Source organism: Myxine glutinosa, chromosome 10 (genome assembly GCF_964187855.1).
Source record: "Myxine glutinosa chromosome 10, kmMyxGlut1.1, whole genome shotgun sequence".
Lineage (NCBI taxonomy): Eukaryota > Metazoa > Chordata > Myxini > Myxiniformes > Myxinidae > Myxine > Myxine glutinosa.
Window position 1 is genome coordinate 43,632,939 of NC_136270.1, and position 19,733 is coordinate 43,652,671.

Sequence of the window (19,733 nt, forward strand, 5' to 3'; positions counted from 1 at the left end):
TGCCACATCTCACGGTAAGGGTGCTGTTGATGGGATAGGAGGTGAGGTAAAGAGGAGAGTTTGGTTGGCAAATCTGGCTGGGGATCCTGTATCTGTTGCAGAATCCTTCTTCCGCGTAGCAGCGGCACAGTGCAAAAAGATCGAAGTTTTATTCATCGCAGCAGGAGACATTGAGAAGTGCCAGTCGCAATTGGACGAGCGCTGGCAGTTAGTGACGTCGCTTCCGAAAACACACCAAACACACTGTGTGAAACCTGTGAGGAAATATGTTGTGAGCGCCTCTATGTACTCAACAGCGGAACAATTTGAATTGGTGAGTCTTCACCCCGAGTGCCATATATCATCCTTGGAATGTCAAAATACTGCTAGTCCAGCACCTGCTGAGCGCCCCAGGTCAGGCAGTCAACCCCAAGTGCACCCTGGTGACTTTGTGACTGTGCAGTATGTCACAAAAAAATCTAAGAAGTTGTTTGTTGGCCAGGTGACTCAGATAGTAGATGATGATTGTTTGGAAGTATCATTTTTGTGAAAAATGGGCCTATCTGACTTGGCATATACATTCCCAGAGGTGGAAGATAAATCCTGGATTGATTCCAACCAAGTCGTCAGATTCCTTCTTCAGCCATCCCTCGACCATCGCAATCATTATGTATTTGCTGAATGTCCTTTGGGAAAGGGAACCTTTTGCAGGGCAGTCATGTGAAGTTTTGTGATGTGGCCAACTGATTAATTCCAAACTTTGTTTTGTTTCTGGTCATCCACTCGTAAATTGTTCTCAATTTCTTTAGTCTATTTCTTGACTTTTTTATATGTTTATTGTATATTTTCTCAGTTCAGATTTTTATTTTTATTATTTATCTAAAGTGTTAGATGTTGAAACGCACAAGTCAGCTGGGTTCAGAATGAAAGCCTGGCGTTATCTAGAAATGATTTGTTGCTTTGGGAGAAATCTCAAAATTGACTCATCACTCCGTAACGGGATTTTTCGTCACTCCGTAACAGGACTATTGTAATTATTTCAGAGTAATTAGGTCATGTCTGGAATTTTGAAACCCCTGTACTGAAGGCACAACTATTAGTGTATCTTCCCATTATTTCATTACAATTTTATAACTATTGTGAGAGCAGAGTTTTCAATAAATGTTGCTATTGTTTAATAAATGACAAAAGACAGTGTCACTCCGTAACACAGTTTTTGAATGTTAATTACTTGACAATGGTCCAACTTACAGGAACTCCATTAATATCTCTGTAAAGTGCAACTCTTCCTTTACAATATGATATATAGAGAGTAGGTACTAGTGGCTTTATCACTATGCTAGAGCAATCAAAGTTCACAAAAATGACTCAAAGTGTCACTCCGTAACGTCGTGGAATTGCCCCACAACAACGGAAGTGACAAATCCGTAACACTGGTCTTTCCCATGCACAGGATACAGCACGAGAGAGATTAACAATCTTAGCAACCATAACCACAAGCCTAGTGGTCCAACTTGAACAAAAGCAGAACAAACAACTAAAACGGTTTACTTGGAAGCAAGTACTACGGTGCAGCCAAAGCTCAACTCAAGTCACACGTCCATCATGGGAACGGGCCCAGAAAGTCGTAATTCATTAATGGTAGGCAACTGACTCTCACCTCATCTGTACTTGGACCGGGCAGTCTGTTTTATCCACCGGGTATTCCCTGGAGCAACAACAATGGGTTTAAAGCTTTGCAAAAAACAAAAAAAACAAAAAAACAACCATTCATTTTCTTTCTAAGTTGTGAAATGTTGTCGAGTCATTAGGTGAGCACATACGTGCATTCGGTGAGGAGAGCGATGTGCTGAGGAGTAAGAACAAAGGCAACATACATCTCTTGGAACCGCTGATCATTGTTGCAAACTGTAAGGACAAGGCAGGTTGGGGAGTGGGAGGGTGTGGGTTTGGGAATACATGGTGGTGATGAATGAGGAATCGGGAGGGATTGAAAAGATAACTGGGATCAGCGAGTGATAAATAAACAACGGAGAAATAAGCATTCTCAAGGAAGGTTAGTAAATGAGGTAGGATGTGGGATCAGAAAGAGTGAAGAGCAAAGCATGAGAAAGAGCAGCAAGTTTAACTGCTTACAATGGTGACAATGTTTTGGGGGAGAAAGCATCATGGAAAAATGGGAAAAACCCCAAAATTTTTTTTTTACAAAAGTTGGTTTGGCCTGTTTGAATCCACACTGGGATGTCAGTGTTGCCATCAAATCGTTACCCCTCGGATGCACTGCCCGCGTTGGTATATTGTTACCCCTCGGATGCACCGCCCATGTTGGTATCAAATTGTTACCCCTCAGATGCACCGCCAATGTTGGTATCAAAACGTTACCCCTCAGATGCACCACCCGTGTTGGTATAAAATTGTTACCCCCTCAGATGCACCGCACATGTTGGTATCAAACCGTTACACCTCAGATGCACGCCCGTGTTGGTATCAAATCGTTACCCATCACATGTACCGCCCGTGTTGGTATCAAATTGTTACCCCTCAGATGTACCGCCCCTGCTGGTATGAAATTGTTACCCCTCAGATGTACCACCTGTGTTGGTATAAAATCGTTAACCCTCAGATGCACCACCCGTGTTGGTATCAAATCGTTACCCCTCAGATGCACGCCCGTGCTGGTATCAAATCGTTACCCCTCAGATGCACCGCCCGTATGATGCAGTACGGAAGCTAGCATACACGTTTAGAGAGTGCACAACATGGCGTTTGCACATTGCAGGTGAATTGGGCAGAAGGTAAGTTAGACCACTCATGCTCAACTCACACCTGCTAATGGCCATCTCTGATGGTAATACATTGCAGGTGTAACAATTATAATCTCGGGACATGTACCGTGAACACTTCAAGCACACTTGGCAACGTGTTTGTAATAAAAAATAAAAACCCAAGGGTAATATTACATCATTTCCTCTTTGTGGTAACGATTCCAAAATTATACTCAAACCAGACATTGTAACTGGACAGAAATGCACGCGCTGTTGGGATTTTTTTTTGTTTGGGTTTTTTAAACAAAACTTTTGCTTCGGCCCTAGCAAAGATCATGGGACCAAAAAGTACACGAAGTGGCACCCACCAAGCTCACGGGCTTTCACCAGGTTATCGAGGACGTCGTAAAAGGGTAATGTCGTGAGCTGCAACGGCAGCGAAGGTTGGTAGATGGGGGCCTGAACACGGCAGAGGGCGGTGCCACGTGGGGGCGTCATCGTTGGCTTCGTGGGAACGCCCGTTAACGTCGGGGCGCCGTGCAGTCCAGAGGGCGGCGAAGGCATGGCTGGATGGTTCAATAGACTGGCGAGAGGGTCGTTGCGTGACTCGGCATCGTAGCGATGAGCGGTCGGCACAGTCTGTGGTTGGACAGATCCAGTGAGGTATGAGTATTCCAGGTTTCGTGCCGGCGTGGTTGCACCCGTACCGGATGCAACAGCGATGGAGGAGACCGAACGTCGCGGGTAGCGTCTCCGATAGAGCTCCTGCACTTTCACGCGAAGGCTCGGGCTGGTGTCGGACCTCAGAAGGTGGAGGGCACGGGTGAGCAGCTCGTGTTTCCGCCCACTCTTGTTTTGTCCCGCAAAACCTAGCAGCACCTGCAACTCTGAGACGCGGAAGCTCATCACCATCTGCTGCAAGAGGGAACAAGAGGACAGGAAGAGAGTGGATGAAAAGTGTGAGGCCGAGAACGTGTGCAGCCTGAGGCTGTCTCCAGAGGCCACGTGACACACAGGGTGTGGGTGGAACGTGCGAGGTGGGAGGTATTGGTGTGGTCAAAGGAATTCCACATAACAGCATAAAGGAAAAACCAACATGCACACAAAGCTTGCTGGTTATCCTGGGTTTAGAGTGCGGAAAGCTCAAAGAAAAAGCTAACCCAAAGGCCTAAAAGCTTTACCACCTTCATATGGAAAATCTGTGAACATGTTGATGAAGCCAAAGGATTCTGAACTGGTTAACCTCGAAAAATGTCAATTCGTTAACAAAAAACCAACATGCACACAAAGCTTGCTGGTTTTCCTGGGATTAGAGTGCAGAAAGCTCAAAGAAAAAGCTAACCCAAAGGCCTAAAAGCTTTACCACCTTAATATGGGAAATCTGTGAACATGTTGATGATGCCAAAGGATTCTCAACTGGTTAAAGTCGAAAAATGTAAATTAGTTAACAAAAAACCAACATGCACACAAAGCTTGCTGGTTATCCTGGGATTAGAGTGCGGAAAGCTCAAATAAAAAGCTAACTCAAAGGCCTAAAAGCTTCACCACCTTAATATGGGAAATCTGTGAACATGTTGATAAAGCCAAAGGATTCTGAACAGGTTAACCTCGAAAAATATCAATTAGTTAACAAAAAAAACAACATGCACACAAAACTTGCTGGTTATCCTGGGATTAGAGTGCGGAAAGCTCAAAGAAAAAGCTAACCCAAAGGCCTAAAAGCTTTACCGCCTTAATATGGGAAATCTGTGAACATGTTGATGATGCCAAAGGATTCTCAACTGGTTAAAGTCGAAAAATGTCAATTAGTTAACAAAAAACCAACATGCACACAAAGCTTGCTGGTTATCCTGGGATTAGAGTGTGGAAAGCTCAAATAAAAAGCTAACCCAAAGGCCTAAAAGCTTTACCGCCTTAATATGGGAAATCTGTGAACATGTTGATGAAGCCAAAGGATTCTGAACTGGTTAACCTCGAAAAATGTCAATTAGTTAACAAAAAACCAACATGCACACAAAGCTTGCTGGTTATCCTGGGATTAGAGTGCAGAAAGTTCAAAGAAAAAGCTAACTCAAAGGCCTAAAAGCTTCACCACCTTAATATGGGAAATCTGTGAACATGTTGATAAAGCCAAAGGATTCTGAACAGGTTAACCTCGAAAAATATCAATTAGTTAACAAAAAAACCAACATGCACACAAAACTTGCTGGTTATCCTGGGATTAGAGTGCGGAAAGCTCAAATAAAAAGCTAACCCAAAGGCCTAAAAGCTTTACCGCCTTAATATGGGAAATCTGTGAACATGTTGATGAAGCCAAAGGATTCTGAACTGGTTAACCTCGAAAAATGTCAATTAGTTAACAAAAAACCAACATGCACACAAAGCTTGCTGGTTATCCTGGGATTAGAGTGCAGAAAGCTCAAAGAAAAAGCTAACTCAAAGGCCTAAAAGCTTCACCACCTTAATATGGGAAATCTGTGAACATGTTGATAAAGCCAAAGGATTCTGAACAGGTTAACCTCGAAAAATATCAATTAGTTAACAAAAAAACCAACATGCACACAAAACTTGCTGGTTATCCTGGGATTAGAGTGCGGAAAGCTCAAAGAAAAAGCTAACCCAAAGGCCTAAAAGCTTTACCACCTTAATATGGGAAATCTGTGAACATGTTGATGATGCCAAAGGATTCTCAACTGGTTAACCTCGAAAAATGTCAATTAGTTAACAAAAAACCAACATGCACACAAAGCTTGCTGGTTATCCTGGGATTAGAGTGCAGAAAGCTCAAAGAAAAAGCTAACTCAAAGGCCTAAAAGCTTCACCACCTTAATATGGGAAATCTGTGAACATGTTGATAAAGCCAAAGGATTCTGAACAGGTTAACCTCGAAAAATATCAATTAGTTAACAAAAAAACCAACATGCACACAAAACTTGCTGGTTATCCTGGGATTAGAGTGCGGAAAGCTCAAAGAAAAAGCTAACCCAAAGGCCTAAAAGCTTTACCACCTTAATATGGGAAATCTGTGAACATGTTGATGATGCCAAAGGATTCTGAACTGGTTAACCTCGAAAAATGTCAATTAGTTAACAAAAAAACCAACATGCACACAAAGCTTGCTGGTTATCCTGGGATTAGAGTGTGGAAAGCTCAAAGAAAAAGCTACCCCAAAGGCCTAAAAGCTTTACCACCTTAATATGGGAAATCTGTGAACATGTTGATGAAGCCGAATGATTCTGAACAGGTTAACCTCGAAAAATGTGAATTAGTTAACAAAAAATGCCAGAGTGAGAAAACAACAACTTTATAAACGGTAGTTTTACAGAGCTGGTAACTTGTAGAATGTGCATCAGTAAATGAATGAGTCACCTGCGCAGCCAAAGTCAACAATCTATAGTACAAAGGAAATCTTTCGACACAACGACACCAGGTGTACAAAGGTGTACAGGATGCAAGAATACTTCAACAACAAAGCAGAATCATGGGTCACTTGCACAGAAATGTCATATTCCTTCACCATCACCACGACAACCATTAAAGCTACCCTGTTCATGTTATGGGGCCAGATAAGGCGCAAGTTTGGCCAAATCTTTCACAAACCAGGTGGCCAGGCCTGACGTCCAAGTGGAGCCAATTTGGCAGGAATTGGGAATTTTATCAGCAGCATTCTCGGGACCAAACTTTTTTTTTCTTTTTTTTTTTTACAAAAGACACCCTGGGTCCACGAAGCATCGGTCCAGGTGTGCGAGGCGAAAAGGTGTCTCCGATGGCCGCTCCCGACTGGAAAACGACGTCCCGCCGCCAAACGGTGACGGTCCAGGTCCAGTGCGGCAGTTTAGTCGGTCCGAGCAATGAACCGCACACACACACACACAGCTCAAAGGTAAGTGGTGTACACCTGTGGCCGTCCCGTTGGCGTCTACAGGAGAAGTGTGTGTCGATCAAGATGCGATCGACCGACTACGATCACCTTTCACGTGGACCACCAATTCAATTGGTCAATTTGCCAAAACGATCTCCTTCAGCCAAGATTCCAAAAGGTAAATGCTGCCAGAGACAGACCCAGGTCATTAAAGATGGCCTCCTATGTACCGGAGCAAAGGATTTCAAACAGGTGCCTCCCATCGACCCTGGGAGAGATTTTAACGTGATTCCTGCAGGAATACGATCGATCGCAGTTGCTCCAAATTGGAATTCCCCCTCGAGACCTTGGGATTTGCTTAAACATGAACGTTCCCAAGATTTAAATAATTAATGGCGATCACAGGTACGGTGCACACGTGTGCGAGGCGAAAAGGTGTCTCCGATGGCCGCTCCCGACTGGAAAACGACGTCCCGCCGCCAAACGGTTACGGTAACAGAGCGACTGCTGACGTGATGTCACGTTTAAGTGAGACGTTAAACATCGCGCGTGCGTGCGCCATTCCTCACACTCACAGATGACTATGAATCCAACACCAACAAACTCGTTCCTTAAAACGAACATCGACATCACATCACGAAGGCCGATCGATCACAACACGAGGGAAGTTCAAAAAATGTGATCAATCAGGTACACAGTACTCACCGGCTCATCGTCCGACGCGAGTAAAAAGGCACAATAGTCCGAGACGAGACAACGAGGCATATAAATTCAAATATAAAACAGTTTGCTTGGCTCCGCCCTTCTCCACAAGAGCACGAACAAAGCTCCGCCCTTCTCAGCAAGAGCATGTGCAAAGCTCCGCCCTTCTCAGCAAGAGCATGAGCAAAGCTCCGCCCTTCGCAGCAAGAGCATGTGCAAAGCTCCGCCCTTCGCAACAAGAGCATGAGCAAAGCTCCGCCCTTCGCAGCAAGAACATGTGCAAAGCTCCGCCTTTCGCAGCAAGAGCATGAGCAAAGCTCCGCCCTTCGCAGCAAGAGCATGTGCAAAGCTCCGCCCTTCGCAGCAAGAGCATGAGCAAAGCTCCGCCCTTCGCAGCAAGAGCATGTGCAAAGCTCCGCCCTTCGCAGCAAGAGCATGTGCAAAGCTCCGCCCTTCGCAGCAAGAGCATGTGCAAAGCTCCGCCCTTCGCAGCAAGAGCATGTGCAAAGCTCCGCCCTTCGCAGCAAGAGCATGTGCAAAGCTCCGCCCTTCGCAGCTAGAGCATGAGCAAAGCTCCGCCCTTCGCAGCAAGAGCATGTGCAAAGCTCCGCCCTTCGCAGCAAGAGCATGTGCAAAGCTCCGCCCTTCGCAGCAAGAGCATGTGCAAAGCTCCGCCCTTCGCAGCAAGAGCATGTGCAAAGCTCCGCCCTTCGCAGCAAAAGCATGAGCAAAGCTCCGGCCTTCGCAGCAAGAGGGCGTGCGATAGGAGCAAATTTCGGGTAAACGTGCAGAAAATGAGTCCAAGCTCCGCCCTCTCCTGAGAGAATTCACCTTTTATACCTACCTCGACCTCGACCTAGCCAAACACCTAATATATACTTTGTAATATGCACAACGAGGAAAAATGCCTTGGACTATGTTACTCTGAGAACTCTAGTAGCATGTCGTTTGTAGAACTTTATTTTAATGACTACTACACGTACAACAAAACGCAGCATTTCTCTTCCAACAGGTTCAACAACATTTATAAAACGCCCATCAAGTTTTACGAGGAGATAAACATTATTTGTTTTTCAAGTGTGAGCGAGGCTCATGGAAGACTAATGTTAAATTGATGGTGGGGTAGCGGAGCTTGGGCACCACCAGCAAGGGATAACGAACATTAAAGAGGGAGGGAAAGAGGGAAGAGTGGGAGGTAAGGAAGGAAGAGGAGGAGGGAGAGAGAAGGAAGAGGAGAAGGAAGAGGAGGAGGGAGAGAAAAGGAAGAGGAGAAGGAAGAGGAGGGAGAGGAGAAGGAAGAGGAGGAGGGAGAGAGAGAAGGAAGAGGAGGAGGGAGAGAGAGAAGGAAGAGGAGGAGGGAGAGAGAGAAGGAAGAGGAGGAGGGAGAGAGAGAAGGAAGAGGAGGAGGGAGAGAGAGAAGGAAGAGGAGGAGGGAGAGAGAGAAGGAAGAGGAGGAGGGAGAGAGAGAAGGAAGAGGAGGAGGGAGAGAGAGAAGGAAGAGGAGGAGGGAGAGAGAGAAGGAAGAGGAGGAGGGAGAGAGAGAAGGAAGAGGAGGAGGGAGAGAGAGAAGGAAGAGGAGCAGGGAGAGAGAGAAGGAAGAGGAGGAGGGAGAGAAGAGAGAGGAGAGAGGAGGAGGGAGAGGGAGGAGAATGAAGGGAAGGAGGGAGAGAGAGAAGGAAGAGGAGGAGGGAGAGAGAGAAGGAAGAGGAGGAGGGAGAGAGAAGGAAGAGGAGAGGGAGAGAGAAGGAAGAGGAGGAGGGAGAGAGAGGGAAGAGGAGGAGGGAGAGAGAGGGGAAGAGGAGGAGGGAGAGAGAGGAAGAGGAGGAGGGAGAGAGAGGGAAGAGGAGGAGGGAGAGAGAGGGAAGAGGAGGAGGGAGAGAGAGGAAAGAGGAGGAGGGAGAGAGAGGAGAGAGGAGAGGGAGGAGAGAGGGAAGAGGATGAGGGAGGGAGAGAGAGGGAAGAGGAGGAGGGAGAGAGAGGAAGAGGAGGAGGAGGGAGGGAAGAGGAGGAGGAGGGAGGGAAGAGGAGGAGGAGGGAGGGAAGAGGAGGAGGGAGGGAAGAGGAGGAGGGAGGGAGAGGAGGAGGGAGGGAGGGAAGAGGAGGTGGGAGGGAGGGAAGAGGAGGTGGGAGGGAGGGAAGAGGAGGTGGGAGGGAGGGAAGAGGAGGAGGGAGGGAGGGAAGAGGAGGAGGAGGGAGGGAGGAGGAGGGTGGAGGGAGGGAGGAGAGGAGGAGGGAGGGAGGGAGGAGGAGGGAGGGAGGAGGAGGAGGAGGGAAGGAGGAGGTGGGAGGGAAGAGGAGGAGGGAGGGAGGGAAGAGGAGGAGGGAGGGAGGGAAGAGGAGGAGGGGGAGGGAAGAGGAGGAGAGGGAAGGAAGAGGGGGAGGAAGAGGAGGAGAGGGAAGGAAGAGGGGGAGGGAAGAGGAGGAGAGGGAAGAAGAGGGGGAGGGAGGGAGAGAGGGAAGGAAGAGGGGAGGGAGAGAGGGAAGGAAGAGGGTGAGGGAGGGAAGGAAGGGGGGAGGGAGGGAAGGATGGGGGAGGGAGGGAGGGAAGGTAGGGGGGAGGGAGGAGGAGGGAGGGAGGGAAGGAAGGGGAGGGAGGGAAGGAAGGGGGAGGGAGGGAGGGAAGGGGGAGGGAGGGAGGGGATGGAAGAGGGGATGGAGGGAATGAAGAGGGGATGGAGGGAAGGAAGAGGGGATGGAGGGAAGGAAGTGGGGAGAGAGGGTAGGAAGAGGGGAGGGAGGGAAGGAAGAGGGGAGGGAGGGAAGGAAGAGGAGAGGGAGGGAGGGAAGAGGGGGAGGGAAGAGGGGGAGGAAGAGGGGGAGGAAGAGGAGGAGGAAGGGAGGGAAGAGGAGGAGGGCGGGAGGTAGAGGAGGAGGGCGGGAGGGAAGAGGAGGAGGGCGGGAGGGAAGAGGAGGAGGGCGGGAGGGAAGGAGGAGGAGGGTGGGAGGGAAGGAGAGGGGGAGGGGTGGGGGAAGGAGAGGGGGAGGGAGGGAAGGGAGAGGGGGAGGAGGGATGGGGGGGGAGGGAAGGGAGAGGGGAGGGAGGGAAGGAGAGGGGGAGGGAGGGATGGGAGAGGAGGAGGGAGGGATGGGAGAGGGGGAGGGAGGGAAGGGAGAGGGGGAGGAGGGAAGGGAGAGGGGGGAGGGAGGGGAGGGAGAGGGGGAGGGAGGGAGGAGAGGGGAGGGTGGGAAGGGAGAGGGGGAGGAGGGAAGGGAGAGGGGGAGGGAGGGAAGGGAGAGGGGGAGGGAGGGAAGGAGAGGGGAGGGAGGGAAGGAGAGGAGAGGAGGAGGAGGGAGGGAGGGGGAGGGAGAGGGGAGGGAGAGGGGAGGGGAGGGGAGGGAGAGGGGGAGGGGGGAGGGAGAGGGGAGGGAGGGAGGGAGGGAAGGGAGAGGGGGAAGGAGGGAAGGAGAGGGGAGGATGGAAGGGAGAGGGGGATGGGAGGGAAGGGAGAGGGGGAGGGAGCGAGGGAGGGGGGAGGAGGAGGGAAGGAAGGAAGAGGAGGGAGGGAGATGAGGAAGGAGGGAGATGAAGGGAGGGAGATGAGGAAGGGAGGGAGATGAGGAAGGGAGGGAGATGAGGAAGGGAGGGAGATGAGGCGGGGAGGGAGATGAGGCGGGAGGGAGATGAGGCGGGAGGGAGATGAGGCGGGGAGGGAGATGAGGCGGGGAGGGAGATGAGGCGGGGAGGGAGATGAGGCGGGGAGGGAGATGAGGCGGGGAGGGAGATGAGGCGGGGAGGGAGATGAGGCGGGGAGGGAGATGAGGCGGGGAGGGAGATGAGGGAGGGAGGGAGATGAGGGAGGGAGGGAGATGAGGGAGGGAGGGAGATGAGGGAGGGAGGGAGATGAGGGAGGAGGGAGATGAGGGATGGAAGGAGATGAGGAGGGAGGAGGAGGAAGAGGATGAGGGAGGGAGAGGGTGAGGGAGGAGGGAGGGAGAGGGTGAGGGAGGAGGGAGGGAGATGAAGGAGGGAGGAAGGAGGGAGGGAGAGGAGGGAGGGAGGGAGAGGAAGAGGGAGGGAGAGGAAGGAGGGAGGGAGGGAGAGGAAGGAGGGAGGGAGGGAGAGGAAGGAGGGAGGGAGGGAGAGGAGGAGGAGGGAGGGTGAGGAAGGAGGGAGGGAGAGGAAGGAGGGAGGGAGGGAGGAAGGAGGGAGGGAGAGGAAGGAGGGAGGGAGAGGAAGGAGGGAGGGAGGGAGAGGAAGGAGGGAGGGAGAGGAAGGAGGGAGGGAGGGAGAGGAAGGAGGGAGGGAGGGAGAGAAGGAGGAAGGGAGGGAGAGGAAGGAGGGGAGGAAGGAGGGGAGGAAGCGGTGTGAGAGTCAGGGAGAATATCTGGGCCACTACCCCATGTTATATCTGAGCCCTTCCCCCCATGTTCTATCTGGGCTCCCCCCTCCCCCACCCCACGTCTTGGCGATGCAGTAAAGCCTGACATAGAAATATGGGGCAACAGCAGAACTCAACGGCAGACAACGCCACCGAAAGTACGTATGAAGTAAACAAATCGGCGATAACTAGAAACACCCGCGCTTACTCTTGGTGAGCAGCCTGGGGGGAGGGGAAAGTGTGGGGAAAGGGCCAGTGTGGGGAAGGGAGGAGGCATGTGGGGGAAGGGAGTGGAGATAGCCGAAGAGGAGGAGAAAATGCATTTTGTGACGTGGCTAATTAATCCCCCCCAGCAGGGGACAGTGAACACTGTGGCACGTGTCCAGGTAGAAATGGCAAGTGGTCCATCTTCCCCTCCCCCCTCGTATGGGGGAGGGGTTTTCTTTGTGCCCATGACCTAACCCTGGGTAGTGGACACCACCAACACGTACGCAAAATTTGGTTGAGATCGGCATCGTCATGTACTCGTGTTTTTACCTCCACCAACGAAGGTACACTGATGTTCTGTCTTCGCCATGACACATACTGCTGTTGCCTGTTGGTAAAGTGACGTAGACATGCGTGGTCGGTATTGCGCATGCGCGTCCCGGCTGTTCCGGTGTCTCGTCCACCTTGGACAGATGTTACCTTGTCATCTAAGAATGTGATTATTAAAATCTGATGTTATAACAGCCTGAACGTGTTTTGCTTGAACATTGGCTCCGAAGGAAGGAGACACCTTTTCATTTACTGGCCCTGTCTGTCAGCACGATATGTCAAAAATCTGTGGACGGATTTGGACGAAACTTGGTGGACAGGTTGGGCAGACAAGAAGAACAAGCCATTGGAGGTGGATCGGCAGATCCGGATTATCAGAGGTATACAAAATGTAAACTGTTCAGCCTGGCGGAGGTGTGCGCTCCACCGAGTGCCGTTCTGGTTTTTTCTTATTTTCAGATGTACACATACACACACACACATGTAGAGACAAACATACACACACATGTACATGCACACACACACATGTACAGACACACACACACACACACACACACACACACACACACACACACACACACACACACACACACACACACACACACACACACACACACACCTGGGAGGGCTCCGTTCCACCTTCTGAAACCTGCATTTGGAGATAACAACCAACGACACACACACAAACACACACACCAACACACAAATATGTCAACACAAAAACTAACAAAAACACACCAAAACACAAACATGCACACCAACACCAACACACAAATATGTCAACACAAAAACACACCAAAACACAAACATGCACACCAACACCAACACACAAATATGTCAACACAAAAACACACCAAAACACAAACATGCACACCAACACCAACACACAAATATGTCAACACAAAAACTAACAAAAACACACCAAAACACAAACATGCATACCAACACCAACACACAAATATGTCAACACAAAAACTAACAAAAACACACCACAACAAACACACACACCAACACACAAATATGTCAACACAAACACCCCAAAACACAAACATGCACACCAACACCAACACACAAATATGTAAACACAAAAACACACCAAAACACAAACACGCACAACACCACACAATATGTCAACACAAAAACACACCAAAACACAAACACGCACACCAACACACAAATGTGTCAACACAAAAACAAACAAAAACACAAACATGCACAGTGCACACCTACACCTACGCCAATACCAACACACAAATATGTCAACACAAAAACTAACAAAAACACACCAAAACACAAACATGCACACCAACACCAACACACAAATATGTCAACACAAAAACTAACAAAAACACACCACAACAAACACACACACCAACACACAAATATGTCAACACAAACCCACCAAAACACAAACATGCACACCAACACAACACACAAATATGTCAACACAAAAACACACCAAAACACAAACACGCACAACACCACACAAATATGTCAACACAAAAACTAACAAAAACACACCAAAACACAAACATGCACACCAACACCAACACACAAATATGTCAACACAAAAACACACCAAACACAAACACGCACACCAACACACAAATATGTCAACACAAAAACTAACAAAAACACGCCAAAACAAACACACACCAACACACAAATATGTCAACACAAAAACACACCAAAACACAAACATGCACAGTGCACACCTACGCCAACACCAACAACCAACACACAAATATGTCAACACAAAAACTAACAAAAACACAAACATGCACACCAACACAACACACACAAATACGTCAACACAAAAACACAATACACAAACACCAACATACACACAAAATGTTGAAAGAGGATATTCAGCCTCTCAAAGCCAGCCAAGAATGGTTGTTTGCGCAACGCAACGCAAGATTGTGCACAGGTGATATGGTCATGGAGGAACTGACGTTTTGTCGACAAGATACCCAACACGGTATTTGTTTGCGATGCCACAAGTGCATCGTTTTCTGAGGTGTATATACTGTATATATATATACAAAATTTCAAAACACACCTGGTCACAAGTGTGCATCACTGACCGGGTCCTCACTCGAGGTCCACAGCATCATCCCGTTTCGGCCCAACAACCTCAATACGGTCACCGAAGGTGGGCCAGCAGGGGCACAGATGCTTCCACATGCATCAGCTACACCTGGATGCGAACATACTCCCACCCTCAGCCAGTGAGAACAGACAACAACAACACACACACACACACACACACACACACACACACACACACACACACACACACACACACACACACACACACACACACAAAGTCAGTTTGTATGTTTGCACTGATGTGTCGGCACTGATGTAAGGACAATTTGAGTCGGCTTTAAAGACCAATCTTTCACCACGAATGTGTGTTCACTCTGGTCTATTTTTGAGGATAAAACATACTCGAAAAACATTTTCCATAAAAGAGGAATTATGGCCCTTCTATTGGAATTGTAGACGGTGGCTTGCAAACCAAGCCTCAAGGGTGGTGTACAGAAGCGTTTTTTTAAAATAACAATAAATACAAGGTGCAGGGAGGTGAAATTCGCTGCACCTGATGTGCAACGCGTGTAGAGTAAAATGAGTGTTCATTTACATCCGTATAAACCACCGTTTAGAGGCCATTTTTTCCCCGCAAAGCGGGGGTTGGCCTTTTTCGGGGACCGTGGTTGTTGTTGTTTTTTGGTCCCCTTTTTGAAGCAATGTTTTACGGCCGGATGCCCTTCCTGCCGCCAACCCTGTTTGTCGCCTTTTACGACACACAGGGAATTACCAGTGAACTGGTACTCAAATTAGCCGACCTTGGAAGGATGACGGGCTAAGTCAACCCCCCTGGCGTTAATTCAGCGATCGACCGGGATTCGAACCCAGGATCCTTGGATCCTAAGCTGGCACCCTAGCCGCTAGCCCAACAACAGACTCCGTATGATGGCAGGCTTCAGGCCTGTCAGGCACCAGGCTTCATTTACATCCGTATGATGTCTAATAAATAAAGAAGATATAAACACACCTGACAATAGGCTGAGGCTTCAGACTTTGGCACGCTCACGACTGCACCTTCGAATAAACTATTCAAACCCGTCATTTTTTAAGAGATTTTTTTTCCTAGTATGTATGTATATATATATATATATATATATATATATATATATATATATATATATATATATATATATATATATATATATATATATATAAAAGCTGCACTCGCCTCACCACGCGTCGTTACAGAGGAACGGGTTTGTTTTAGCTGAGGATAATGACTGTACCTGAGTTGCTGTGTTGTCATGATTCACACCAATCATAATACAAACAATTACATTGCACAAATTTATTTGCAGTGTTTGTGATGTTACATTTTTATAAACAATTTAGGTTGAAGATTTAGGTTGAAAAAATAAAGAACCCATTAGCACATACATACGGGAGGGGTAGGTGCAGACTGGAAGTTTGGGACGATTACACCTCACCACCACGTAATTAAAAACACCTCACCACCACGTAATTCGAAACAGCACACCACCACATAATTAAAAAGACCTCACCACCACATAATTAAAAAGACCTCACCACCACGTAATTAAAAACACGTCACCACCACATCATTAAAAACACATCACCACCACATCATTAAAAACACGTCACCACCACATAATTCAAAACACGTTACCACCACATAATTCAAAACACCTCACCACCACGTAATTCAAAACACTTCACCACCACATAATTCAAAACGCTTCACAACCACGGACACAAAAGTTTGAGGGAGTAGTTCAGTGACAACAGACCCTGCCCAGATATATAGACAGATGACGGTACCCGAGTTGCTGTTTGTCATGGTTTACACCAATCATAATACAAACAATTATTTTGCACAAATGTATTTGTAATATACATGACATTACATTTTATAAACAATTGAAGTTGAAAAAAAAAAATTCAAAAATAATTTCATTTTAAAAAAAATACCCTTAAGACATACGCACAGGAGAGATGTGCATACCAGAAGTTTGGTAAGATTTCACAAAAGTTTGAAGGAGTATTTCAGTGACAACACAGGCCACGCGTTGCACATCAACACTGGCCAACACAGACAACTGCACAGATATATATTGTTGCGGATATGAGGATTGTATTTTTTTGGTTGTATTGTATGGTAAATTGTTGTGTAATATTGCTAGATTCTGGCCCCTCCTGCCTCCAGTGTTGTGTAAAGATCAAAGGGCGTTCCGGTAGTTAATTCCATAAAGCATACACGTCAGCCAATCATAGAATACCCCTGTTCGATAGTTATATCTTTATTATGTGTATCAGGGTAAGGCCTTGTCTTCCATTAAAATGACACTCCATTGCACCAAGTGAAAGAAGAGTAGATCCCCTTTCATTCCCATTCCCAAAAACCGCAATTTCCAACTGTTCCCTCCGCGACTCCATTCGCCACGAGGCAGGCTCGGAGAAGTAGGGCGTGTCTCCACCTCGTCATAAGAGGGGAGGAGTGAGCCAGCCCCGAACAACCAACCAAGGACGAGGGGTTTGGTTTGAGAGGGCGGAGGAAGAGCGATCGAGGAGGTTCGCAAAGGTTGAGGGGCGGGGCCTATATAACCCGCCGCGGGACGCTCCCCAAAGAGATGAGCTTTTACTGAGATGAAGAGATGAGTTCTGAGTTCTGCAAAGAGACGAGCTTGAGAGAGGAGTGCGCAAGGAGGGAAGAGAAGCAAAAAGGAAGCCTTTAACAGAAGTGCGCAAGGAGGGAAGATAAGTGAGAAGGAAGCCTTTAACACAAGTGCGCGAGAGAAGCGTGGGGAAGCCTTGAGAGAAGTGCACGACGTCACCCTGCTCGCTCCCAGCCTGACGAGGCCCGGTTTGCTGTGCGCCCTGCAAAGCCTTCCAGCTTGTGGTCCGAGCTGAACCTTCCTCCCGGTCCAGCCAATCGTTCCTGCCCCCATTCCCCATTCGCGTGAGTTTGTTCTGTTTGTTCTGTCCTGGGTATTTAATTAAGTTTGTATAAGCTAGTATTTTCACTGTGTCTCTAATATCTTCTGTATATTATTTTCTTATCTTTCCTTCTTCCTTGGTTATTTTGAGCCTGTAAATAGTAAATAAATTTAGTAGCATTTGCCAACCTTTTCGTCTCCTCCTTCTTCTTCACATCCGTGTCGCTTTTGTCTTTTCCCTATTGAATATCTGTGGCGCGATACGGCCAACGTTCGGGGATCGGGTGAATCGGGGAAACTGTTAGGTCGCGGTGCCATCCGCTCGGCAAACCAACATCCGGAACCGCGGACCGTAACAATATATATATATATATATATATATATACAGACTTGGCATTTAATATGGAATTTTTTTTTTTTGACTTGGGTTTACTTTCTTAACTCAGTATATCAATCTGGTGAGTTTCTTTTACACTTTGGTGATTTATTTGTTAAAAGAACCATGTCACTGATTGTCTGTCGCAGCAAGAAGTCAACAACAGGATTATATCACAGGTGGCGTGGCAAAATGTACAGACAGGTGCATTTGACGATTGGCTTCACAGTCGGGTATACAAGGGTTGTTGCATTCTGTATTAGTGGAAAAAAACTGCTGCACGTCTCTAAAAGTTATTGCCGCTTCCTCTGGAGATGGTGCGTCAACTCGACAATGCTGTTTGTCATGGAGTGGTGGCTTTACGAAATTACGGCATGAAACAGCGTGCTATTGCTCGGCAGTCTGGCATCACTCAAGGTCAGGTGTCAAAGATCCTGAAACGAAATGCTCAGAGGGGTGTCCCTACTCCAATACCGAGGCCAGGACGTCCCCGCAGAACCACAAGGAGGGATGATCGCCAGCTGCACCGGTTAGTCCGCAATGGCCTGGCCGTACCAAGTCAGCTAATCGGCTTAGGGCTGAGTGGCAGCAACTGACAAATGTGGCTGTATCCAGAAGGCTAGTCAACCAACGACTGGTTCAAGCAGGCTATCGTGCCAGGCGTCCCCTGAGAAAGCCACGCGTGACCAGACAACACCGCCAGCGCCGATTGCAGTGGGCCAGAGAGCACCGTCAATGGCAGCCAGGACACTGGCATCACGTGATCTTCAGTGACGAGTCTAGATTTCTGGTCTATCGTCAAGATGGCCACGTCTGAGTGCGCAGACAAGTGCATGAAGCCTACAACAAAGATTGTATAGTGCCAAGAGTCCAAGCTGGAGGTGGTGGGGTGACCGTTTGGGCTGCTTTTCATGCAGGGGGCAAAACGGACCTGGTTGTTCTGAATGGAAACCTGAACCAGTTCAAGTACAGGGCCATTCTGGAAGAAACATTGCTTCCATTTGCTCGTGCAGCCTTTCGAGGAAACTTTGTCTTCCAAGATGACAATGCACGGCCTCATCGTGCTCGCATGATCCAACACTTTCTTGCTGACATATTTCCACCTGCACAGTTCGCCCTGATGTGTATAGCATATGGAGTGGCCTGCCATGTCCCCGGATATGAATCCGATAGAGAACTTGTGGGCAGAATTAATGCGTCAACTCGACCACTTGGACCAGCAGCCGACCTCTGTGCGTAAATTGCAGCAGGCTATTGTCACTGCATGGCAAGCGATTCCTGTCCAAACCTTGGCAAATCTCGTGAACAGCATGCCTCAACGTGTACGTGCTCTCCTCAATGCTCGTGGGGGTTACACGAAGTACTGAACTGTAATTTTACTGTCCGTAATCCCAGTTGTAATTTAACTTTTGTTTAAAATTTTTTTGGCTAATGTGCAAAATAAAGAGTTACTCTGGAAAACGTACAGAAGTTTAACACAGTACTGTCCATGAATTGAGTTCGATATCAGTTTACATCACTTTCAAGGATCAATTTATTTGTTTCGAAATGTCAAATGTGGTTTTTGTTTCTTTTAAAGGTCACATTAACAAAATCTAGAATAATTTCAACATAATGCCAATGAACTTTTGGTTCTAAGACATCTTGAAAAGTAAGTTCACCCCAACAAAAAAAATATTCCATATTAAATGCCAAGTCTGTGTGTGTGTGTGTGTGTGTGTATATGTATATGTATAATATATATATATATATATATATATATATATATATATATATATATATATATATATGTATATATATATATATATATATATATATATATATATATATATATATGTATGTGTATATATATATATATATATATATATATATATATATATATATATATATATATATATGTATGTATGTATGTATGTATGTATGTATGTATGTATGTATGTATGTATGTATGTATGTATATATATATATATACATACATACATACACACATACACACACACACACACACACACACACACACACACACACACACACACACACACACACACACACACACACACACACACACACACACACACACACACACACACACACACACATATATATATATATATATATATATATATATATATAGTGTTGCGGTTCTGAGAAATGTACATATTGATTAATAAAGGTTGAAGGTTTGCCCCCATGGTTAGTCCACAT

General features: G+C 47.2%; 1 protein-coding gene across 12 annotated transcripts in view; it reads right to left on the reverse strand.

The window, feature by feature from the left end:
• LOC137434498 (E3 SUMO-protein ligase PIAS2) overlaps positions 1-19,733 on the reverse strand; it is a 221,979-nt gene that overhangs the window by 64,614 nt on the left and 137,632 nt on the right. For 9 of the 12 annotated variants that reach the window (XM_068127570.2, XM_068127578.2, XM_068127573.2 and 6 more), the window contains 3 exons: positions 3,113-3,659; positions 1,803-1,887; positions 1,640-1,687 (listed from right to left, as the gene is read on the reverse strand). In XM_068127570.2, the coding sequence (XP_067983671.1) occupies positions 1,640-1,687; positions 1,803-1,887; positions 3,113-3,659 (680 nt within the window). Of the gene's footprint in view, positions 1-1,639; positions 1,688-1,802; positions 1,888-3,112; positions 3,660-7,311; positions 7,423-19,733 lie in introns of those variants that run through there. The other 3 variants (XM_078785611.1, XM_068127574.2, XM_068127571.2) reach the window with 2 other exon arrangements.